Below are 19,195 nucleotides of genomic sequence, written 5' to 3'. Positions count from 1 at the left end.
GCCTAATTATATTCATTAAGAAGTACACTAAGGAAAGACAGGATACCATATCTAATTCGTCCACATCCCATCCTGTAACTGTAACATGGCTCAACTAAAATGCAACACAGATTCTAATCATATATTTATAAAAGTTCTTACATCTCTTTGCACATATCTTTCATTCATGATCAACATTCTGTGAAGAGAAAGTTACAATAGAGTCTCAGTAGTTTAAACTAAACTATTTGAAAACCTGGCAACTGCATTTAAAGCTCAAAAATTTATGCATGTAATGCTATTAGTCTTCATATATCTGTCCCTATACACTACATTTCTTTGTACACATCACTTTACATCAATACATAATACAGTATTCACCCATTTAATGGACTGTAGGTCCTACATAGAAGAGGAGAAACTAATATATAAATTTTTACAAAAATATACATCATTCACTGTGCAGCACTTGTCTCACAAGTATTTTATGGAGAAAAATATAACTTTCGTAAACATGGTTGTGCAGATACACTTAGTACCATACATAAAAAGGGAAAAGGTATATGCTTCAATCACTACAAATCCTCTCTACCTTAGTAATTTATTAACAAACATTAACTTCAAACAATATCTTCAGATATAAATCCTAATTTCAAAAACAACTTCTTTAATCTCTTTATGAAATGTACTCATCCATTCAGCTATGCTCAAACAAGTGAAAATGGCAGATCATGAGTTTCCCAGATGTCACCTACTTATGGGTAAGACCTGGTTGGTACTCTGATGCAAGATTAATACCTCTCACTTATAGTCTTCACCTGCTTTTACCTATTGTGACTTATACCTACCAAAAGAGAGAAAATGATTCATCTACCAATTAAGTAATATGTTGAGATACCCAATTACTCTGTTTTACTTTGCATTAAATTTTACACCATTCAAGTAAGAAAACACACTTTTCTTGGAACATCAGGAAATTCTTTCAAAATCATATGTAAAATATACCATAAAGTATGGTATGCAATACAAGCATATAATCTATTCATATACTCTGTTTTATATGAAATTTAGAATGCATCTATCATGGATGTAAATTCTCATAACTGTGTTCCCTATTTCTGTTTGTAGTTATCCCTAATATATTTCAAGAACACATCTTACACAAGGTTTTGATGACAAGAGTATATTCAGTGGTGAACAAAATCCATTATCTTCCAAAAATGTATAATTGCATTTCTAGTAATCAATCAATTACCTTTAACACAGCATATAAATTTCTCATGACACAATTCCATGCATCTTAATGGCTAGCATTTTGTGAAGATGTGTGCAATAAAAGAATGCTCAAAGAAAAAACTGATACTCCTAATGATGACACTGCAACAACTGTCAAATCTTGATATTTGTTACAGAATCAGTAAAAGAATTAGTAGGGATCCATACGAAATGGAAAATAAACATGAATAAACAAAGCCCATAGATGTGCTTGATAATAAGGTTTTGGAATGTGACACACACAGATCAAAAGAGGGCATGATGGTCAAAATCAAATACTTGAGTACCACATACAAAAAACAATGGAATGACGTGATAAAAGAACAATGACAGGCAAGAAGTTTCATCACAACTCTGAAATGAGCAGTGACAGGAAAATACTGTAAGCCACAAGGCACTGAACAGTCTAATATAAGAGTAGCAACCATAACTATTCTGTAGTACAAAGGGGATCTCGAACGTAGAAAAGCAAACAGAATAAAGGCAGTTGGTGTGATACTCTTAAATCTGACAAAGGATTTGGATGACAAGGGAGTTGGAAAAATGGACAAAGAATGACAAACTTTGTGGGAGACTAGATTATACAAACTGTTAATACAACAAAGTTATACAGTACTTCATCAAGACTATATGTTTGAGTGAAGTGTTTAGAAGTCAAAAAGGTAGGTTTTATGTAGGTGAGACATGTGTCAGTATGGAGATATTCCCACTGAACTGAGTGGCATCTTGAGTAGGGTTTGTTCAGTAATCCAGCAGCATAATAGAAAAAGACACTTTGTAACAGATTTTAATCATTCAAATCTAAAGCCATACAATAACCAATACATGAAAAACCTACATAAAATCCACTCTGAAACACTGCTCTTCCATCCTTTACTCCCAGTGATATTCAAACTGGCCCTCACAACACATCAAACTTCCACATAAAACATTTCAGCCATACTACAATCTTAATTGCTCACAAATATCTTCAAACCATTCCTGGATTCAAAACAAAATGCCAAACATATGGAAACTTACTTAGATCCATGCTGAAACCTCTAAGCAGGTGAGGCATAGTTTAGAAGGGAGCAGATGAGTTGTTTGTAGAGAATGCTAAAGTTTTTTTTCTTGTCCATTTTTGGCACTAGTTAGTGTTCTGGGGGCAATTAGTTTGTGTGTAGCTTTTGTACTGATGATTTTGATGTTGGGAGTGAATGTCACGTGTGTCATACATGAAGCCTTGGACGCTTGGTGTTTTGTTCAGTGGGAGTGATTGTCCATTCAAGGTGATTGGAGGGTGTAAGCTGATTCGAATCAATCTGATTGATGATCTCTGTGGAGATGCAGATCTCATTTTCAGGGTTAGCGATTGTTTCAGTTCAATTTGTAATGCTACATGTCTGTAGTCAACACTGTGGTGCCAGGGTCTTGTGCTATGGTTGTGAGGTCATCTGCATATGACCCTTCATGCTGTAGTATGCTGGAGGTACTGGTAGGTCATGTGGAAGAGAATGAAGGGGGATGGATAATGAATTGCTCCTTGGGGAACTTCACTGTAGAGCTTAGGTGATTTAGAGGTGAAGCCATTGTACATATATTCCAAAGGGGGCTGGAAGTCCTCCCTTCTTGAATTACTTTCCAAAAGAAAAAACAGGGGAAGGGTTCCCTACCTAGTTTACATAACTTTTCCAAAGGTTCTAATACTTAAATGACACAGTCAGGGGTTTGGCGCAATAGCATACTAACGTAATCATCCAATAAACATTTTACCATGAATATACATATTGTGCTTTCACCAATACACATTTTGATAATAATCTTTTTCCTTATTTTCAAGATATATGCAATGCAAATGGCATCTGCTTCAACTCATTTATTGACTGAAATTAATGCAGTACCTTAAAAACTCATCAATAGTGTATATTTGGATATCAGTTAGCAAGTGATTACACATGGGCTGTGATTTATTTGCCCTCTACATGTCCCAGGCAAACTTACACAAACAGCTCTGGTATTCATAATTTTAGAGCAGCAGGCAACTTGTTCTAATAAAGACTCTACTGTAAAATTCTACATCCTCAAGAACACCAGAAAAATAAAATTCTTCATGTGGGTCTAGTTTTGCACAATTAAATTTCTTTACATAGGCCAGTATAACATGCACTGAATGTAATACAAAAATACAATCAATTCTCAGCTGTAGTCCATTTTCCAACCAGAGAACATTTAGCTCCCACTAAAAAGTCATGATATATTATGCTTTTCAACTAGATCATATATAATTCCCTTTCAAAAATCATGTGAAATCCTGTTTACCATCTATATCACATCAGTATTATTTCAAATCTCATGGTAAATCCTATTTTCAACCAGATTAAATATATTTCCCTTTTGAAAATCATGGTAAAACTTGTTTTCCAAATGGATTACAAATATTTCCCTTTTGAAAATCATGATAAAATCTGTTTCCCAACCAGATGAGATACAGATCACTCTTAAAAATCATAGTAAACCCTAAAGTTCAACCAATAGTAATTATCAACAAAAAGAATTCAACATTTCATATACCTATTAAATCCATATGACTCTGCTTCACAGATGATATTCACAAGTATTCTCCTGACCCAAGATACTGAGTATCATAAGATTACAGTGGCAGCAGTGGGGGGGCTGAAATCCCCCATTTTGAAAAGTAGGGGGTCCGGCCATTGTAAACTTACTTGTATAGAACGGCAGTATGCTGCATCAATGCCTTCAGACAACTGGTTTTAGCTCCAGTGAGCCTCCCCACTTTTTTGAAGCTGCTGCTGTCTCTGGATTATATACATTAATTTCTGTAAAATCTGAACTCTGGAGAAAATAATTGTGCTGTAAAAATGACTAATTGAAAGTTTGATGTCTGTAAGAAATCAGGTTAGCTTTGGGAACTGGGGACAAAAAGCACTGCCCACATATCTCATAAAAGTCAACCAAAGGTTGGGTGCAAGGGGCTGGAATTCCTTCCGTCCTGCAATATCACTTTAAAAATGAAAGAAGAAAGGAAGGAGCCAAGCGAGGATTTTTTTACCTCAAAAGCTCAGTTATCTGCTCTTGTTCTTAACATTACCTCACTCATGCAGGAAATTCCATACACACATGATAGAAAGAAGAAACACATAGTGGTGGTGGTAGCACTCTGCATACTCCATCCTAAAGAGGTTAGTTCATTCCTACAACTGGGCAGATTTTGCAGGTGTTATTTAGCTGATGTGTGCATGTATGGCTAGTTATGCTGTCATGCTGAAGACCCTCGGTAAAAGTAATCCTTTCTGAATAACCCTAATCTTTGTGGTGAAAGAATGCCTTTCTTGACCAGAGGGCTACCACCCCACTCGAAGAAGGAAACAGAACAAAGGATGTTAGTTTAGTCATTCAAGTAATAAAATATCCACCTCATGCAACAACAACAACAACAACAACAAAAAATATCCACACAACCCTGGTAGTGCGGCTGCTATGGGAAATGGGATTTTGCAAATAACACAGTCCCTTGCAGTATACTTCCCATATATTACCCAAATTCCAATTTCTTGATTTCATCAGCTTCTCTCCAGAACTGTTTCAAACAAAAGACCATAAACATCACAATGAAAATGCAATAAAAAAAATCTAATTACTGTTTTACTAAGGTAAATACAACTTTCAAAGTAATAAGTCTTGAGAAGAGTAAAGGTTAGTATCTTAACATCTGATGCAAAGATTATACTACCCTCACGTTTTTCTGATTTAAATATTCACAAGAAAATATCAAATTGTAACAGAATTTCTAAGCTATGAAGGAGTATTAAGGTCTCTATATCTGTATCCCTCTGAAGGAGAAAGAACAAATACATCTTTTCCTTTCTTTTCAACACATAGCAATCAGGTCAAAGACCAGTGGTGTAGAGGGTGTGGTAAAGATGCATTTGACATGGTTGAAGTGAAGATGCATTTGTTGAAGGTGACATGAAGATGCATTTTCAAGTGAAATTGGGTTTATCAAGGGTGTAGTGAAGATGTGTTTGTCGCAGGTGAAGTGAGAATGTGTTTACTGAGGGTGAAGATGCCTTTGGTGGTGTCTCCCTCTGTAGTGAACAAGATGGTGTGTTAGTGTAGAGGGAGATATAATGAATTCACTTATAAATGTTGGCATTCCTAGTTGCACCTATATCTGCAGAGACTTAACCTCATCTTTCTATACAGAAATCAGAAAAAAAATTCAAAATTTTTTTGGTTATCAGAGTTCATACTTTTTTAACAAGGAGTAGTAGACAGGTTACAGTATTGATGGCTAACAAAAGACTGAATATGAGAGACTCTTCTGAACCAAATGGCAAAGCAAGGACAATGGGCTAATGGTATTTATCTTGATCCCTTTAACCAGATTAGACAATATGCAGCATCATCTTGATTATCCATGCAAATGAAAACGGAGAATCTGACGAGTGTTACTACCGTATCATAATTCATCAGTCTCAAAATTACACAGTTGGCTTTGCCATATCAATATGATGTGCCAGCTAAAACAAAGTGGAATCTGGATTCAGAAGATACTATAAATTTTTACTAATCACCCATCTATATTTGTTCTTTAAATGAGTGTATTCACCTAACTTTTCAGCCAATGGGGTTTGTAAGAATGTGCAAAAGCCAGACTGCTTATACTCCAAGGCTTTAGCAACTGTGTATAATTAAATATTTTGCACAATTACAGTGAGAAATTTGCAAACGTAAGTTCAATTTGTACAGCATGATCAATGTTCCACATATCTGTGGCAAACGCACCCAACATGGTAGCCTACCAGATGTAAAACAATTTTTTTAATTTAGCAATCAAACTTCAAACTTTGTACAATACTCCACAATACCATACAGAAAATACTTATTTGAAACATTGTACTGTAATTTTCAAGCACAACACTGATAAAAAAATGTTATAAAAGTCCTTCACAGGTGTGCCACACTATAATGCTGCAATATGGAGCACTTAATGATATTATGAGCCCTTTCTGTACGTGCAACACTGAAAAAACAGCGAGAAAGAAGAGAATTCCACAACTTTGCTGTTTAATGGTAACAGTCAATCTTTGTCTTATATATACTGACCTTTGCCCCCTCTTCCATTCTACCACTGACTTCAACCCAAATAGTTCCATCTGCTGTCACATCCACTTCTGTGTACCTAATGTATTCCACTTCTTCCAGGTCCAACCCGACCCTTATATCAAAACTGATCATCGCTGGGGATAGGGGAGAAGGAATACTTCTCACATATTCCCTGCATGTCATAGAAGGCAACTAAAAGGGGAGGAAGTGGGGAGCTGGAAATCCTCCCCTCTCATTTTCAATTTTACAAAAGAAGGAACAGAGAGGGGGGGCCAAGTAAGAATATTCCCACTAAGGTTCAGTCCTCTGTTCTTAACTCTACCTCATTAAGGCAAGAAATGGTAAATATGTATGAAAAAAATGAAAAATATATTCATTATCAAGCTGATTATACAAATGTAAAGCCGTGTGTGTAAAACTCACATCAGAATACAAAATGGTGAAATATCATATGCCCACAGTGCTGGAGAAAGGGGAATGAAAAAGAGACTGGTGCAACTTTTACAGCACAGTAAGTGTATCTCTTTATAATTTTATATTATTTCCATGCAAAACTGCGATAATCCATTGTTTTCAGTTATCTAGCATTACCTAACCCCCAGTCAAAGTGGATTATCCAGACTGAACTCTACTACAGTAAAATCTTCATGCTATCAAATATCATTGGTTTTAATAATCACATAATACTGATAATTACCCATGAGGACAGAGGAGAAAGAATGCTACTTATGCACTTCCTATGTGCCACAAAAGCAAATACGAAAGGCAGGAGCAAGAGGTTGGGATCCTCCCCTCTTGTATTATCACCTTTCAAAAGAAAAAACAGAGGAAGAAGACAAATGAAGAATTTTCCTCTAGGCCTCAAGTCAGCCAATGCCAGAACTACCTTACTGAAACAGGAAACTAAACAGGGATGAATAAGACAAAAAATACCAATATTGATCACACTACCTCTAATAACAGTATTCAGCTGTCATCATTAAGAAATCACCAATCTCACCGCCAAACAATGAAGTTCTTCCTCTGTGGTTGTCCATCTATGAATACCAGATGAATATCAAAATGAATGATATAATGCTTTAGTAAAAGATTTTAATTCTCGTGGTCCCAAATCACTCATGCTGCCCACCCATAAAGATCCAGCCTCTCAGAGCACTCACTTATCCACAAATGGCTAGCATAAGAAATGTGTATACTTTTTGAGACAATGTGAAAGAGCTAGGTTTACAGCTTTTTACCAGAATAATCCTCAATAGTTTAGCTTGATTATATTCCTCATGTAAATTTATAGCAAATAAACAATTCTACATGAAATCATGAGTTGCAAAAAACACATAATAATCATACATAAAATGACATATGTAGCAAAATTCTATTAATTCATTGTTTATACAAAAAATATAAGATTAATAATGTAGAAAAAACTACATATAAATAAATAATCATGAAATATAGTTTAAGGGGGAAAGAGTACTACTCATCTATCTCTCGAATGTCACAGACGCCTAAGATGGGCAAGAAGGGGGAGGGGATTGGAAATCCTCATCTCCTGTATTCATTTCCAAAAGAAGGAATAGAGGAAAGACACAAATGAGGATTTTTTTCCTCAAAGGCTCATTCATCTGTTATGGACATTACCTCACACATGTGGAATAGCAAACATGTAACAAAGAAGAAAAAACCAAGTGTGGACAAGAATGTAATGAACAAACAGATGGGAGGATGTGATTAGCAGGGAAGTTGTCTGGGATATGTAATTCACTACCAGATGTATGAGCTTATTTGTTTTGGTACAGCACAGGACTATAAACAAGAGTGATATGCATCTAAATCAAACTTTTTTTCACCTGAAATCGAATAACACAATCTTTGTAAGAAAACCTTGAAGTGAATAAAACAAAAATTCATACACGGACTGAATATGAAAACCTTGAAAGACTTAACAATAGATTATTCATTTAGTCTAATCCAACAGGTCCTTAAGGAAATACCATCAACCCAGAGTCCTTAGCCCATTGTCCTAGGTTAGAAAAATCAAATATGATAACAGTCGCTTTCTACTGATAACACAATCATCATTAGGTCAAATAAATTTGGCTTTTTCTCCTCTCTGTCTCTTGTTCCCATGTCCATGGGGTGTGCCAAATACATAGTCTCATAGCTCAATCATACTTTACTTCATGTCCTGTGTGGTTTTTGATAATGTGAACAGGTAAATCACTGTGACCTTATTTCTCACTATCATTATAAACTGGATTCAAGTACAAATGATAGCTTTAATCTAAACCCAGTAAAGATACAAAAAGACTAAAGATAGAAAAGTAACTAAAGTAAAGGCAAATTCCTTGAACTCACAACACGGGTTTCAAACAATTCTTGCATGTAGATGGGTTTTTATTGTGAGAGGCATATCTAATCCCCTAAATCAATCCAAGCACGAAAAGATATTGAATATCAGTCTGCTCAAGGATTCCTTTTATATTTTCCAAAATAATTGCATTATAACACTAATGTTAAACACTGCAGAAAATAAGTCTCACTATCCTTCTTCTTCGCTTAATGTTGACACAACATACGTCACTGTCCATGCAAATAAGGCAAAGCCAACAACAACCAGGAGGTTTGTCAGAGCAGACATCTGGCTAGCATCGAGGTTCTGGTTTGCACTACCATTGCTTGTTGGACCTCTGTCACTTTGACTTCCTGTCTCCGTAGCTTTCGCTCTTTCTGCAAGCTCCTGTTCACGCTGAGTCAGTTTATTCTGGATCTCCTGTAGGGAATATGAATCATACAAGAAAGAGATAACATGTCAATATATGCTAATGTAAGAAACCAATAGTAAGAAAAGTTGTTTTGTACAGTCATCTTTTGAATCTAAGTATGGTAACAACAATTACAACAGAGCATCCAGCTCTCTAAATAACATATCCTACATTAGCCAGTTAATTCTCGCCCTGAAGAATAAACAACATTTAATTTTGTTATTACCTTTCCAGAGCAACTGAATTCACTCCCTAAAGCCTGACAGCTGTCAACAGAAATCCAGGAAACAAATAAAGCCACATGAACTTCATGACTTCTCATGGTGGGGAGATAGTAGGCTTATGTCTCCTTCAATCCTTCCATTAGAGTTTACAAAATTAGTCTTTTTATCACAGCTAAACTTCTGTAGCTGATAAAAATCAAACGACACGTGAACACTTTCATACAAGGGGTGGACAATATCTCTTATGCCAAATACTGTTTTCCGGACATGCCTAAATTATTTTGTCAGACAATAAATTGCAACCTTAAATTTCTAGTAGTATGTAAGGACAATAAACTATAATCCTAAATTGTTCAAAGTTACACTCAGTAGAGCTATGAGTAAAAATATATGGATTCCCAAACAACGTAAGATTGAATTCTTGAATAATATATCAGCTGACTTAAATCTAAACAATATGATACAGTTGCATTAATGACTGTACAGCTTCTACATATCAATAGTCTATTTATTAATCTACATACTAATTTATATCATCTTTTGCGCAATCCATCACTGATTCCCTAAATACATCCCATTCCTCCCCCACTCCCCTTACTTCCATTGTTCTCACCTTTTTCCATTCTGTACTCAGTCTCTCCTGGTACTTCCTCACACAAGTCTCCTTCCCAAGCTCACTTACTCTCACCACCCTCTTCACCCCAACATTCACTCTTCTTTTCTGAAAACCTATACAAATCTTCACCTTAGCCTCCACAAGATAATGATCAGACATCCCTCCAGTTGCACCTCTCAGCACATTAACATCCAAAAGTCTCTCTTTCGCACGCCTGTCAATTAACACGTAATCCAATAACGCTCTCTGGCCATCTCTCCTACTTACATACGTATACTTATGTATATCTCGCTTTTTAAACCAGGTATTCCCAATCACCAGTCCTTTTTCAGCACATAAATCTACAAGCTCTTCACCATTTCCATTTGGTCGAGTAAGTAACGTAAGGGTAAGAGAGATGTGTGGAAATAAAAAGAGCGTGGTTGAGAGAGCAGAAGAGGGTGTTTTGAAATGGTTTGGGCACATGGAGAGAATGAGTGAGGAAAGATTGACCAAGAGGATATATGTGTCGGAGGTGGAGGGAATGAGGAGAAGTGGGAGACCAAATTGGAGGTGGAAAGATGGAGTGAAAAAGATTTTGTGTGATTGGGGCCTGAACATGCAGGAGGGTGAAAGGAGGGCAAGGAATAGAGTGAATTGGATCGATGTGGTATACTGGAGTTGACGTGCTGTCAGTGGATTGAATCTGGGCATGTGAAGCGTCTGGGGTAAACCATGGAAAGCTGTGTAGGTATGTATATTTGCGTGTGTGGACGTATGTATATACATGTGTATGGGGGTGGGTTGGGCCATTTCTTTCGTCTGTTTCCTTGCGCTACCTCACAAACGCGGGAGACAGCGACAAAGCAAAAAAAAAAAAAAAAAAACTAATTTATATGCACTAATGAATATTCAATAAGACACTACTAATACATACAACGGTTGGAGAAGATACCTTTGGATCACCTTGATCACAATGCAGTAAATAATAAACAAGAAATATGGATTTCAATGCAATAAACAGTAAATATGAGATATTATAATACCTTTAGGGTGAGATATAACTACAATAATGCACTAAACAGATGGGAAAGACCAACTTACCTCTGCAGTGTCAGGAAATAATTCTGCGAAGACCTTGTCTCTGAGGTTAAAGCTCAAACTTTGTTGAGCTAACTGTCTTTTTTCATAATCACTTGTTTCAATGCTGCCAAATGTTGGAGATTTCTCTAACTGTGGAAGTGACATGTTAGTTTTCATCTGATATTCCAAGAGAAGCCTAAACAACAACAAGCCAAAATATATTATTTCTCTGGTTCATTCCTAGACTATTCTGAACAACTTAAGAATGAATAAACATTTGATTTTTTCCATAATCTGATTAATAATATAACAAAATACTTAAACAAGTACATTACAATAGACCCCCATCACCATAACTGACTGCTTTTCATTTATGATCATAACATCAAGCTAGAATTGCCCGAAAACAGAGGAATTACTTTAGGTGGCATACAACACAATGAAAATTGACCTACAATAACATGATAGTCCCTGGATGAATTCTTCACCTTGATTTAAGCAAAGGCACAAAATACATTTCAACGACTAACATGGAACTTTAGCTTTCTAGGTGATTCAAAACATCAAGGATAGTTTTAATTAACTGAAGACTAAACCTAAAATGAAGCAGTCCTATTATCTATTCATAAAAGAAAAATGTCAAGACATTCCTCTAAAACATCCATAATTCAAGTATCTGGTAACTAAATGTATTTTATCAAAAGATCACAAGAAATGTCTGTGTAAGCAAATCAATCACCAAAAGACTTTGGCTTATTCCCATCAATTAAGTCTACCCCTAAGAAAAAGAAGAAAAAGTATCATAACCATTAACTGGCTGAAAAAGTATTTGAGAAATTTGCAAGCTCTTACCATGAAAGATAATAGTCCCGTAAGTATAGTTGCCACCGACCAAGCTGGGTTCCACGTATCGGGATGAAAATCTGAGATGGAAAGGCAAAGACGAGAGTTGGTCTTGAAGCGGCCAGAGGGTGTGATCATGTATATGCTTGGAGGGCGGAACGGATATTCCATGGGGAAAACCAGCTTTCCATGATAATATCCACCTTCATAAGGACTCTGCTCTGGTCCCTCAACTACGTAATGCCTGAAAGATTTCAATTAATAAAATCAACCACTAGTTAAGCTGACTAGGATGTAATATTGTAAGAGCTAACTGAATCATGATAATTCATATCAGGCAATAAAGACAAGTGTGACTGAGTTCATAAACAATGAATATGAAGGTAGTCAGCAACCATGTAAGAGCTTGTCAGAACACAAGATATATGAAATGAACAGTTATCATCAGCTGTAATAAAAATAAATAATCAATTACTAAATGAGTTAGTTTCCTTTATGTGCGCAGCATTTAACGTTGAAAATGAATAAAGAATTCAAATATACATGTCAAAACATAAACAAGATGCACTAGGACCCAGTTTGGTACCCAGGTCACAGATGAGGAATCATTTGTACTCATTCTTCCTGATCCCAGGGAATAAATTCTGGCATACTGCCATACTATTTTCAGGAGAAAAATCAAATTTTTCTTGATGTATATACTGTAGTATTCTGATACCATAAGTCTGTCTACTTACCATTCAAGAATATTGGAAGGTAGCGGTTCAGCCGTCACATAAGGCACTGGGTCACGCTTAAGGCGCATATAGTCAGCCCGTAGGCGTGCTGATGCTGTGCCTGAATGCTTCGACATAACTTCCAGTTTCCAAATTCTACAAGAAAAGAAATAAAACTTTCAATTTAATAATAATATTTCTGGGGAGTCAAGAAGTGCAAGAATCTTTTGTAAACATATAATCCTTTTAAAAGCATGGCTTCCTTCCACTTCATTATAAATAACAATGTGCTTCCTTATTCATGTGTCTACTTTATCTTTTTGTATAGTCTCACATTTAAAAATCAAAGTTCTGTAAATTATCATTAATTCAAAATCAGTTTCACTTTGAACACACACACTGATGAGCAGTATCAAACTGTAATCCTATGGGAAGTTGAAAAGTTTTTCTGTCTACACAACATTTACTGATATCAAAATTCCACACATAAACAGCACCAATGAGAGCCATGTTCAAACTGGAAAAGCAGACTAAATTCTGACAGGTACAAGATCAACAGCCCATGTTCCTCATCAAAACAAATTAATACTCAATACTGCAAAATGCATTTCAGTTCTATTTAATGATTCATACCTACATGAGCCACAATACCCTCATATCAGATTTGGAGCTAGATCCCAGAAAGTATAGTAATATCAATTAACTGAAAACATAAAAGACAAAATACATTATAAAAAGCACTTGCAAACTACTGGAAGAGATCTAAATATTGTATCTTCATATGTAAATGAAGGCAAGATTCATTTGCCTTGATCATAAATGATTGGGGCCTGAACATGCAGGAGGATGAAAGGTGAGCAAGGAATGTAGTATACTAGAACGATTCAATATACAGGGGCAACATATAATCAGTGGACTGAACTAGGGTATGTGAAGCAGCATGGGGAGATCATGGAAAGGTCTGTGGGCCTGGGTGTGGATAGGAAGCTATGGTTTTTGTAAAACAAGTGCAACAGCTAGAGAATGGGTGTTAGCAAATGCAGTCTTTCTGTCATCTGTTCCTAGTGCTACCTCACTAATGTAGAAAGCTTCAAACAAGTATGAAAAAAATATATAACAATTTAGGAGCTATGGTACAGTTTTAATATCCACTCATTATAGTCACAGAGATAAAGAACCATAACATACTTGAGTAAAATTGTTTATCAATTGATTCTATGGAACTGCATACTGAACCATAACCTACACAAAAAATCATACTTTACATGTATTCTTTAGAATTTATCTATATTCATATACCTTCAACATAAACCCTTTTCATTTATCTTACCTCACAACATCCTCTACTTCAAAACCTTGCTCACTGATAAGTAACAAAATATGAAAAAGAGATAAGAGAGATGAGTCTTCTGCAGAGTCTTCTGTACACAAAATGGACTATACTATGAACCTAAATCATTAATTATTTCTAAGAAATCAGTTTTTATGTAAGGTCAAATTGATACTTTATCCTTTTTTGTTATGGTATGATGGTAAAAAAAGCAATAAAGATGAGGGTTAGGAAGATCTAGGAAAAGTGGGGTTAATTCACATAAAACTAAGAGAAACGCTTGTGGAAATCAACAAAACCTATTAAACCTCACCTGAGCTTCCCTAGCAGCCAAAATCTACCTTAATTCAAGTTAATATAATTTTCATCTACAGCCACATAGCATATGGTCTTGTAAATTTATACAATGTGTATAAAAGTAATCAACAGGTGTTTCATGAAATTTTTGTGAGACAAAGCACAAAACATCTAATGAGCAGATAAAGTCAGTAACCATAATATTGACACATTTTTCAAATAATACCAAAAATAAAGAAAACTGCACCTGCCCCAGGAGGTTAGATGAAATTTTCATGGTTTCGTTTCCCATATTTTTCCTCAACGCCATTGCTTTATCAATGAACACTGCAGTGTACAATATAATGCCCCATATCACACTCCTAGATTTTTAGTGACAGCAAAAAATGACTCCTAATTTCCTAGTTTTGAGGCGCAAAAGAAATAGCTTATGCATTTGGGAAAATACCTATCAATGGATTCCTTATATACTTAGGAGAGATTTAGATATGTAAAGTGTGATATGGAGTTTTATTTTTCATCCTATGAATATCAGCGACAAAGGGCAAGGCTTTGGTGATCATAGAAAATGTAGGGTGAATGAAATACATTAAGAAATCATGAGAACCTAGGGAAACAACCTTGGAACTAAGATTTATCTCGGTTTTCAATCTTGTCATAAAAATATACAAATAAGTGTCATCTTCCTTCCACCATATTGGATGCGTGCAGGAAAGAATAGTAAAGAATACAAATGAGAATAAGCACACAAACCTTTTAGAAACTGAATGTAAACAACACCAAAACATTCACATATTTCCAAATAACATCAAAATTAATGTAACTCTATGTTCTGATGACTTCTGTGAGTTTTTCACTTAACATAACCTTTACCCAAAATTTTCCTTGATCATCATATCTCTCCCCTCCACCACATTTATTACTGCAGAATGAAATAGAATACTCTGATTCTTACTCCCAACCTCAATCACATATACATAGCATAAAGGGTCCACTGGTATGAATTTGTTCCGACAACATATCATTTCTGTTGTGTCATTCAACTGGAACATGATTTGATTAGTAACCCATTTTAGGTAAAAGTCTTGTTTATCTTTGCATCATTATCAGCACTGGATATTAATGATCTTTGTTCTAAAATACTTGCGGAGCATTCAGAGAATAAATTGAGTCTTGGAGAAGGAATTTCTCGAACACATTTCAAGAAACAAAATAAAAGATGATGGGGGTTAGAGTTAAGAATATCAGGGGAAGAATGGGGTTAATTAACGTAAAGCTATGTAACACGATTAATTAATGTAAAGGTATGCAACATCTCCGAAAAATCAAGAGAACCTATATATACTTTACGCAACAACCAAAACAGTACCAGAAGTATACAAACATCAAATCTCTCTGTCTCTGAGGATCATACATCCTCTCACTGTTGTTTAACATTTGACGACCTATTTGCCATTTTCACGGTCCTCAATCTCAAGTTTGACCGGTAAATTGTGACGAAAATGTCAAATGTGACGATAAATCTGAACTGCTACAGAAGCTAAATGAGGCTTTTGAAGGCTCCATTTATTTGTAAAATTATATTAGCTTTTTCGGTAATTAATCCCATGTTTTCCCTATGACTCATCCTTCAATAGATAAGATAGAAGGCTCTTCCTCAGACACTTTAGTACAGATAATGAACGTTATAAGGCAGATTCAAACACAAATGACCAATTTCCCACAAGGCAGCTCCCATCCTCAGCAAAACAAATAAATAATATAGACGTTTTCTCCAACTTCATTCATAAGTTTCTACAGTAATGCCTCAATGCAAACTCGTGCACACTACTACTTACCTCCAGCCCGTCTGTGCTTGCACCACTTAACAGGACGAATGAACTGGTATAATAGTTAGTCAGTAAGGATAATAGGTACAAATTCCCTTCTTATGGGGTAAAAACCACCGCCCATTATTAAGTATTTCAAGCACATATTAGGAGGAAATTCCCTTCAAGTGTCTTCACTCTCTCGCCCCCTTACCTCTTCAGAGCACTTTTGGAGCAGTGTACCGTGCCGATACGTACCTTAAACTACCCTTAAAGTATCATCTTGATGAGGAAATTAAGGAACGTGGTGTAATATTTAGGACATCAGCTGAGTCTCACGTCAGCTGCTGCTGCTGCTGCCTCGCCACTCGCTCTTTACTCCCAATATTTAACCCATTCTTTAAACCCCATTGTTCAGTCTGTTCATATACTATTCAGCGTTATATCAATACCGATTAGAGGTTTTATCTCATCTGGGCCAAAAGGTAGGTTAAATAAAGTTTCAAGAGGTTTTTTTTTAATGAATTGCGCAGCTCAAGCCTCAGGTGTCCATTGTTTATGGTGTAAGTCAGTGTCACGGGGGGGGGGGGGGGTGGAGAATCACCCCACCCCCCCTCATGCCCGCCAAATTCAAAATTCTTACACTACCATCACGTCCATATAAACCGTATCACTAATGGCTTGCATACAAGCACATTAGAGAAAGATGATTTGTTTAATTTCTAACACCTAATCAACTTTTTTCCCCACATATCTAGTAAATTACAGACCATTTAGTTTAACCCTTCTGATCACCTATTTGTACCCTATGGGGAGGGGTTTTACACTCATAGGACTCCTTTATCTTGAACATTCTGTATTGCCACAACTACTTAACTTTTTGTATGCTGTTTGCATTAACCATGTCCTATTCCATTCATCCACCACTCTATACCATAAAAGTACTGGTTGCTTTACACTATATCTCTTGAGGAACTGGTCACTAGGCACATCGTCAGACTCTTTAAAAAAAATATCAGGTCATCCCTCACTTCTAAGATGGGTAATCATAAGGTTTCTAGCCTTTCACGATAACTTAGTTATCATAACTCTGGTGCCATCTTTTTTTCCTTCTCTAGGAACTCAGCTGTGTTTCTTTAGGTTTGGTGACCAAAGATGAAAAGCACATTCTAGTTTTGGCCATATGTATGATATTGATTTTTTTTTTTTCGCTGTCTCCCGCGTTTGCGAGGTAGCGCAAGCAAACAGATGAAAGAAATGGCCCAACCCACCCCCATACACATGTATATACATACGTCCACACACGCAAATATACATACCTACACAGCTTTCCGTGGTTTACCCCAGACGCTTCACATGCCCTGATTCAATCCACTGACAGCACATCAACCCCGGTATACCACATCGCTCCAATTCACTCTATTCCTTGCCCTCCTTTCACCCTCCTGCATGTTCAGGCCCCGATCACACAAAATCTTTTTCACTCCATCTTTCCACCTCCAATTTGGTCTCCCTCTTCTCCTCGTTCCCTCCACCTCCGACACATATATCCTCTTGGTCAACCTTTCCTCACTCATTCTCTCCATGTGCCCAAACCATTTCAAAACACCCTCTTCTGCTCTCTCAACCACGCTCTTTTTATTTCCACACATCTCTCTTACCCTTACGTTACTTACTCGATCAAACCACCTCACACCACACATTGTCCTCAAACATCTCATTTCCAGCACATCCATCCTCCTGCGCACAACTCTATCCATAGCCCACGCCTCGCAACCATACAACATTGTTGGAACCACTATTCCTTCAAACATACCCATTTTTGCTTTCCGAGATAATGTTCTCGACTTCCACACATTCTTCAAGGCTCCCAGAATTTTCGCCCCCTCCCCCACCCTATGATCCACTTCCGCTTCCATGGTTCCATCCGCTGCCAGATCCACTCCCAGATATCTAAAACACTTTACTTCCTCCAGTTTTTCTCCATTCAAACTCACCTCCCAATTGACTTGACCCTCAACCCTACTGTACCTAATAACCTTGCTCTTATTCACATTTACTATTAACTTTCTTCTTTCACACACTTTACCAAACTCAGTCACCAGCTTCTGCAGTTTCTCACATGAATCAGCCACCAGCGCTGTATCATCAGCGAACAACAACTGACTCACTTCCCAAGCTCTCTCATCCCCAACAGACTTCATACTTGCCCCTCTTTCCAAAACTCTTGCATTCACCTCCCTAACAACCCCATCCATAAACAAATTAAACAACCATGGAGACATCACACACCCCTGCCGCAAACCTACATTCACTGAGAACCAATCACTTTCCTCTCTTCCTACACGTACACATGCCTTACATCCTCGATAAAAACTTTTCACTGCTTCTAACAACTTGCCTCCCACACCATATATTCTTAATACCTTCCACAGAGCATCTCTATCAACTCTATCATATGCCTTCTCCAGATCCATAAATGCTACATACAAATCCATATGCTTTTCTAAGTATTTCTCACATACATTCTTCAAAGCAAACACCTGATCCACACATCCTCTACCACTTCTGAAACCACACTGTTCTTCCCCAATCTGATGCTCTGTACATGCCTTCACCCTCTCAATCAATACCCTCCCATATAATTTACCAGGAATACTCAACAAACTTATACCTCTGTAATTTGAGCACTCACTCTTATCTCCTTTGCCTTTGTACAATGGCACTATGCAAGCATTCCACCAATCCTCAGGCACCTCACCATGAGTCATACATACATTAAATAACCTTACCAACCAGTCAACAATACAGTCACCCCCTTTTTTAATAAATTCCACTGCAATACCATCCAAACCTGCTGCCTTGCCGGCTTTCATCTTCCGCAAAGCTTTTACTACCTCTTCTCTGTTTACCAAATCATTTTCCCTAACCCTCTCACTTTGCACACCACCTCAACCAAAACACCCTATATCTGCCACTCTATCATCAAACACATTCAACAAACCTTCAAAATACTCACTCCATCTCCTTCTCACATCACCACTACTTGTTATCACCTCCCCATTTGCGCCCTTCACTGAAGTTCCCATTTGCTCCCTTGTCTTACGCACTTTATTTACCTCCTTCCAGAACATCTTTTTATTCTCCCTAAAATTTAATGATACTCTCTCACCCCAA

At 36.7% G+C, this 19,195-nt stretch overlaps 1 protein-coding gene across 2 annotated transcripts; it reads right to left on the bottom strand.

Annotated features, from left to right (window-relative positions):
- Positions 1 to 107: 107 nt before the first annotated feature.
- On the bottom strand, positions 108 to 16,412 carry LOC139767481 (ubiquitin-conjugating enzyme E2 J2). 2 transcript variants are annotated; one of them, XM_071696902.1, is made up of 5 exons: positions 16,277 to 16,412; positions 12,605 to 12,739; positions 11,877 to 12,111; positions 11,046 to 11,174; positions 108 to 9,130 (listed from the first exon to the last, which is right to left on the bottom strand). In XM_071696902.1, exons 2-5 carry the CDS (start codon positions 12,718 to 12,720, stop codon positions 8,900 to 8,902), a joined length of 711 nt encoding a protein of 236 aa, XP_071553003.1. In that variant the 5' UTR covers positions 12,721 to 12,739; positions 16,277 to 16,412; the 3' UTR covers positions 108 to 8,899. The 2 variants fall into 2 exon arrangements, with proteins under 2 accessions (XP_071553003.1, XP_071553004.1); XM_071696903.1 differs by having other exon boundaries at positions 3,948 to 9,130; positions 16,233 to 16,357.
- Positions 16,413 to 19,195: the final 2,783 nt, after the last annotated feature.

This window comes from Panulirus ornatus, chromosome 61 (assembly GCF_036320965.1).
Source record: "Panulirus ornatus isolate Po-2019 chromosome 61, ASM3632096v1, whole genome shotgun sequence".
NCBI classification, from domain to species: domain Eukaryota; kingdom Metazoa; phylum Arthropoda; class Malacostraca; order Decapoda; family Palinuridae; genus Panulirus; species Panulirus ornatus.
This window is presented reverse-complemented; position numbering and strand designations above follow the sequence as displayed.

What these genes read in the sequence shown, in the direction of transcription:
- LOC139767481 (XM_071696902.1), bottom strand. Translation starts at nt 12,720, where the DNA reads ATGTCGAAGCATTCAGGCACAGCATCAGCACGCCTACGGGCTGACTAT. An exon ending in CCTTCCAATATTCTTGAATG is followed by an intron (nt 12,112 to 12,604) that starts GTAAGTAGACAG and finishes GAAATCTTTCAG; the next exon opens with GCATTACGTAGTTGAGGGAC. An exon ending in TATTTCCTGACACTGCAGAG is followed by an intron (nt 9,131 to 11,045) that starts GTAAGTTGGTCT and finishes TATTCCCTACAG; the next exon opens with GAGATCCAGAATAAACTGAC.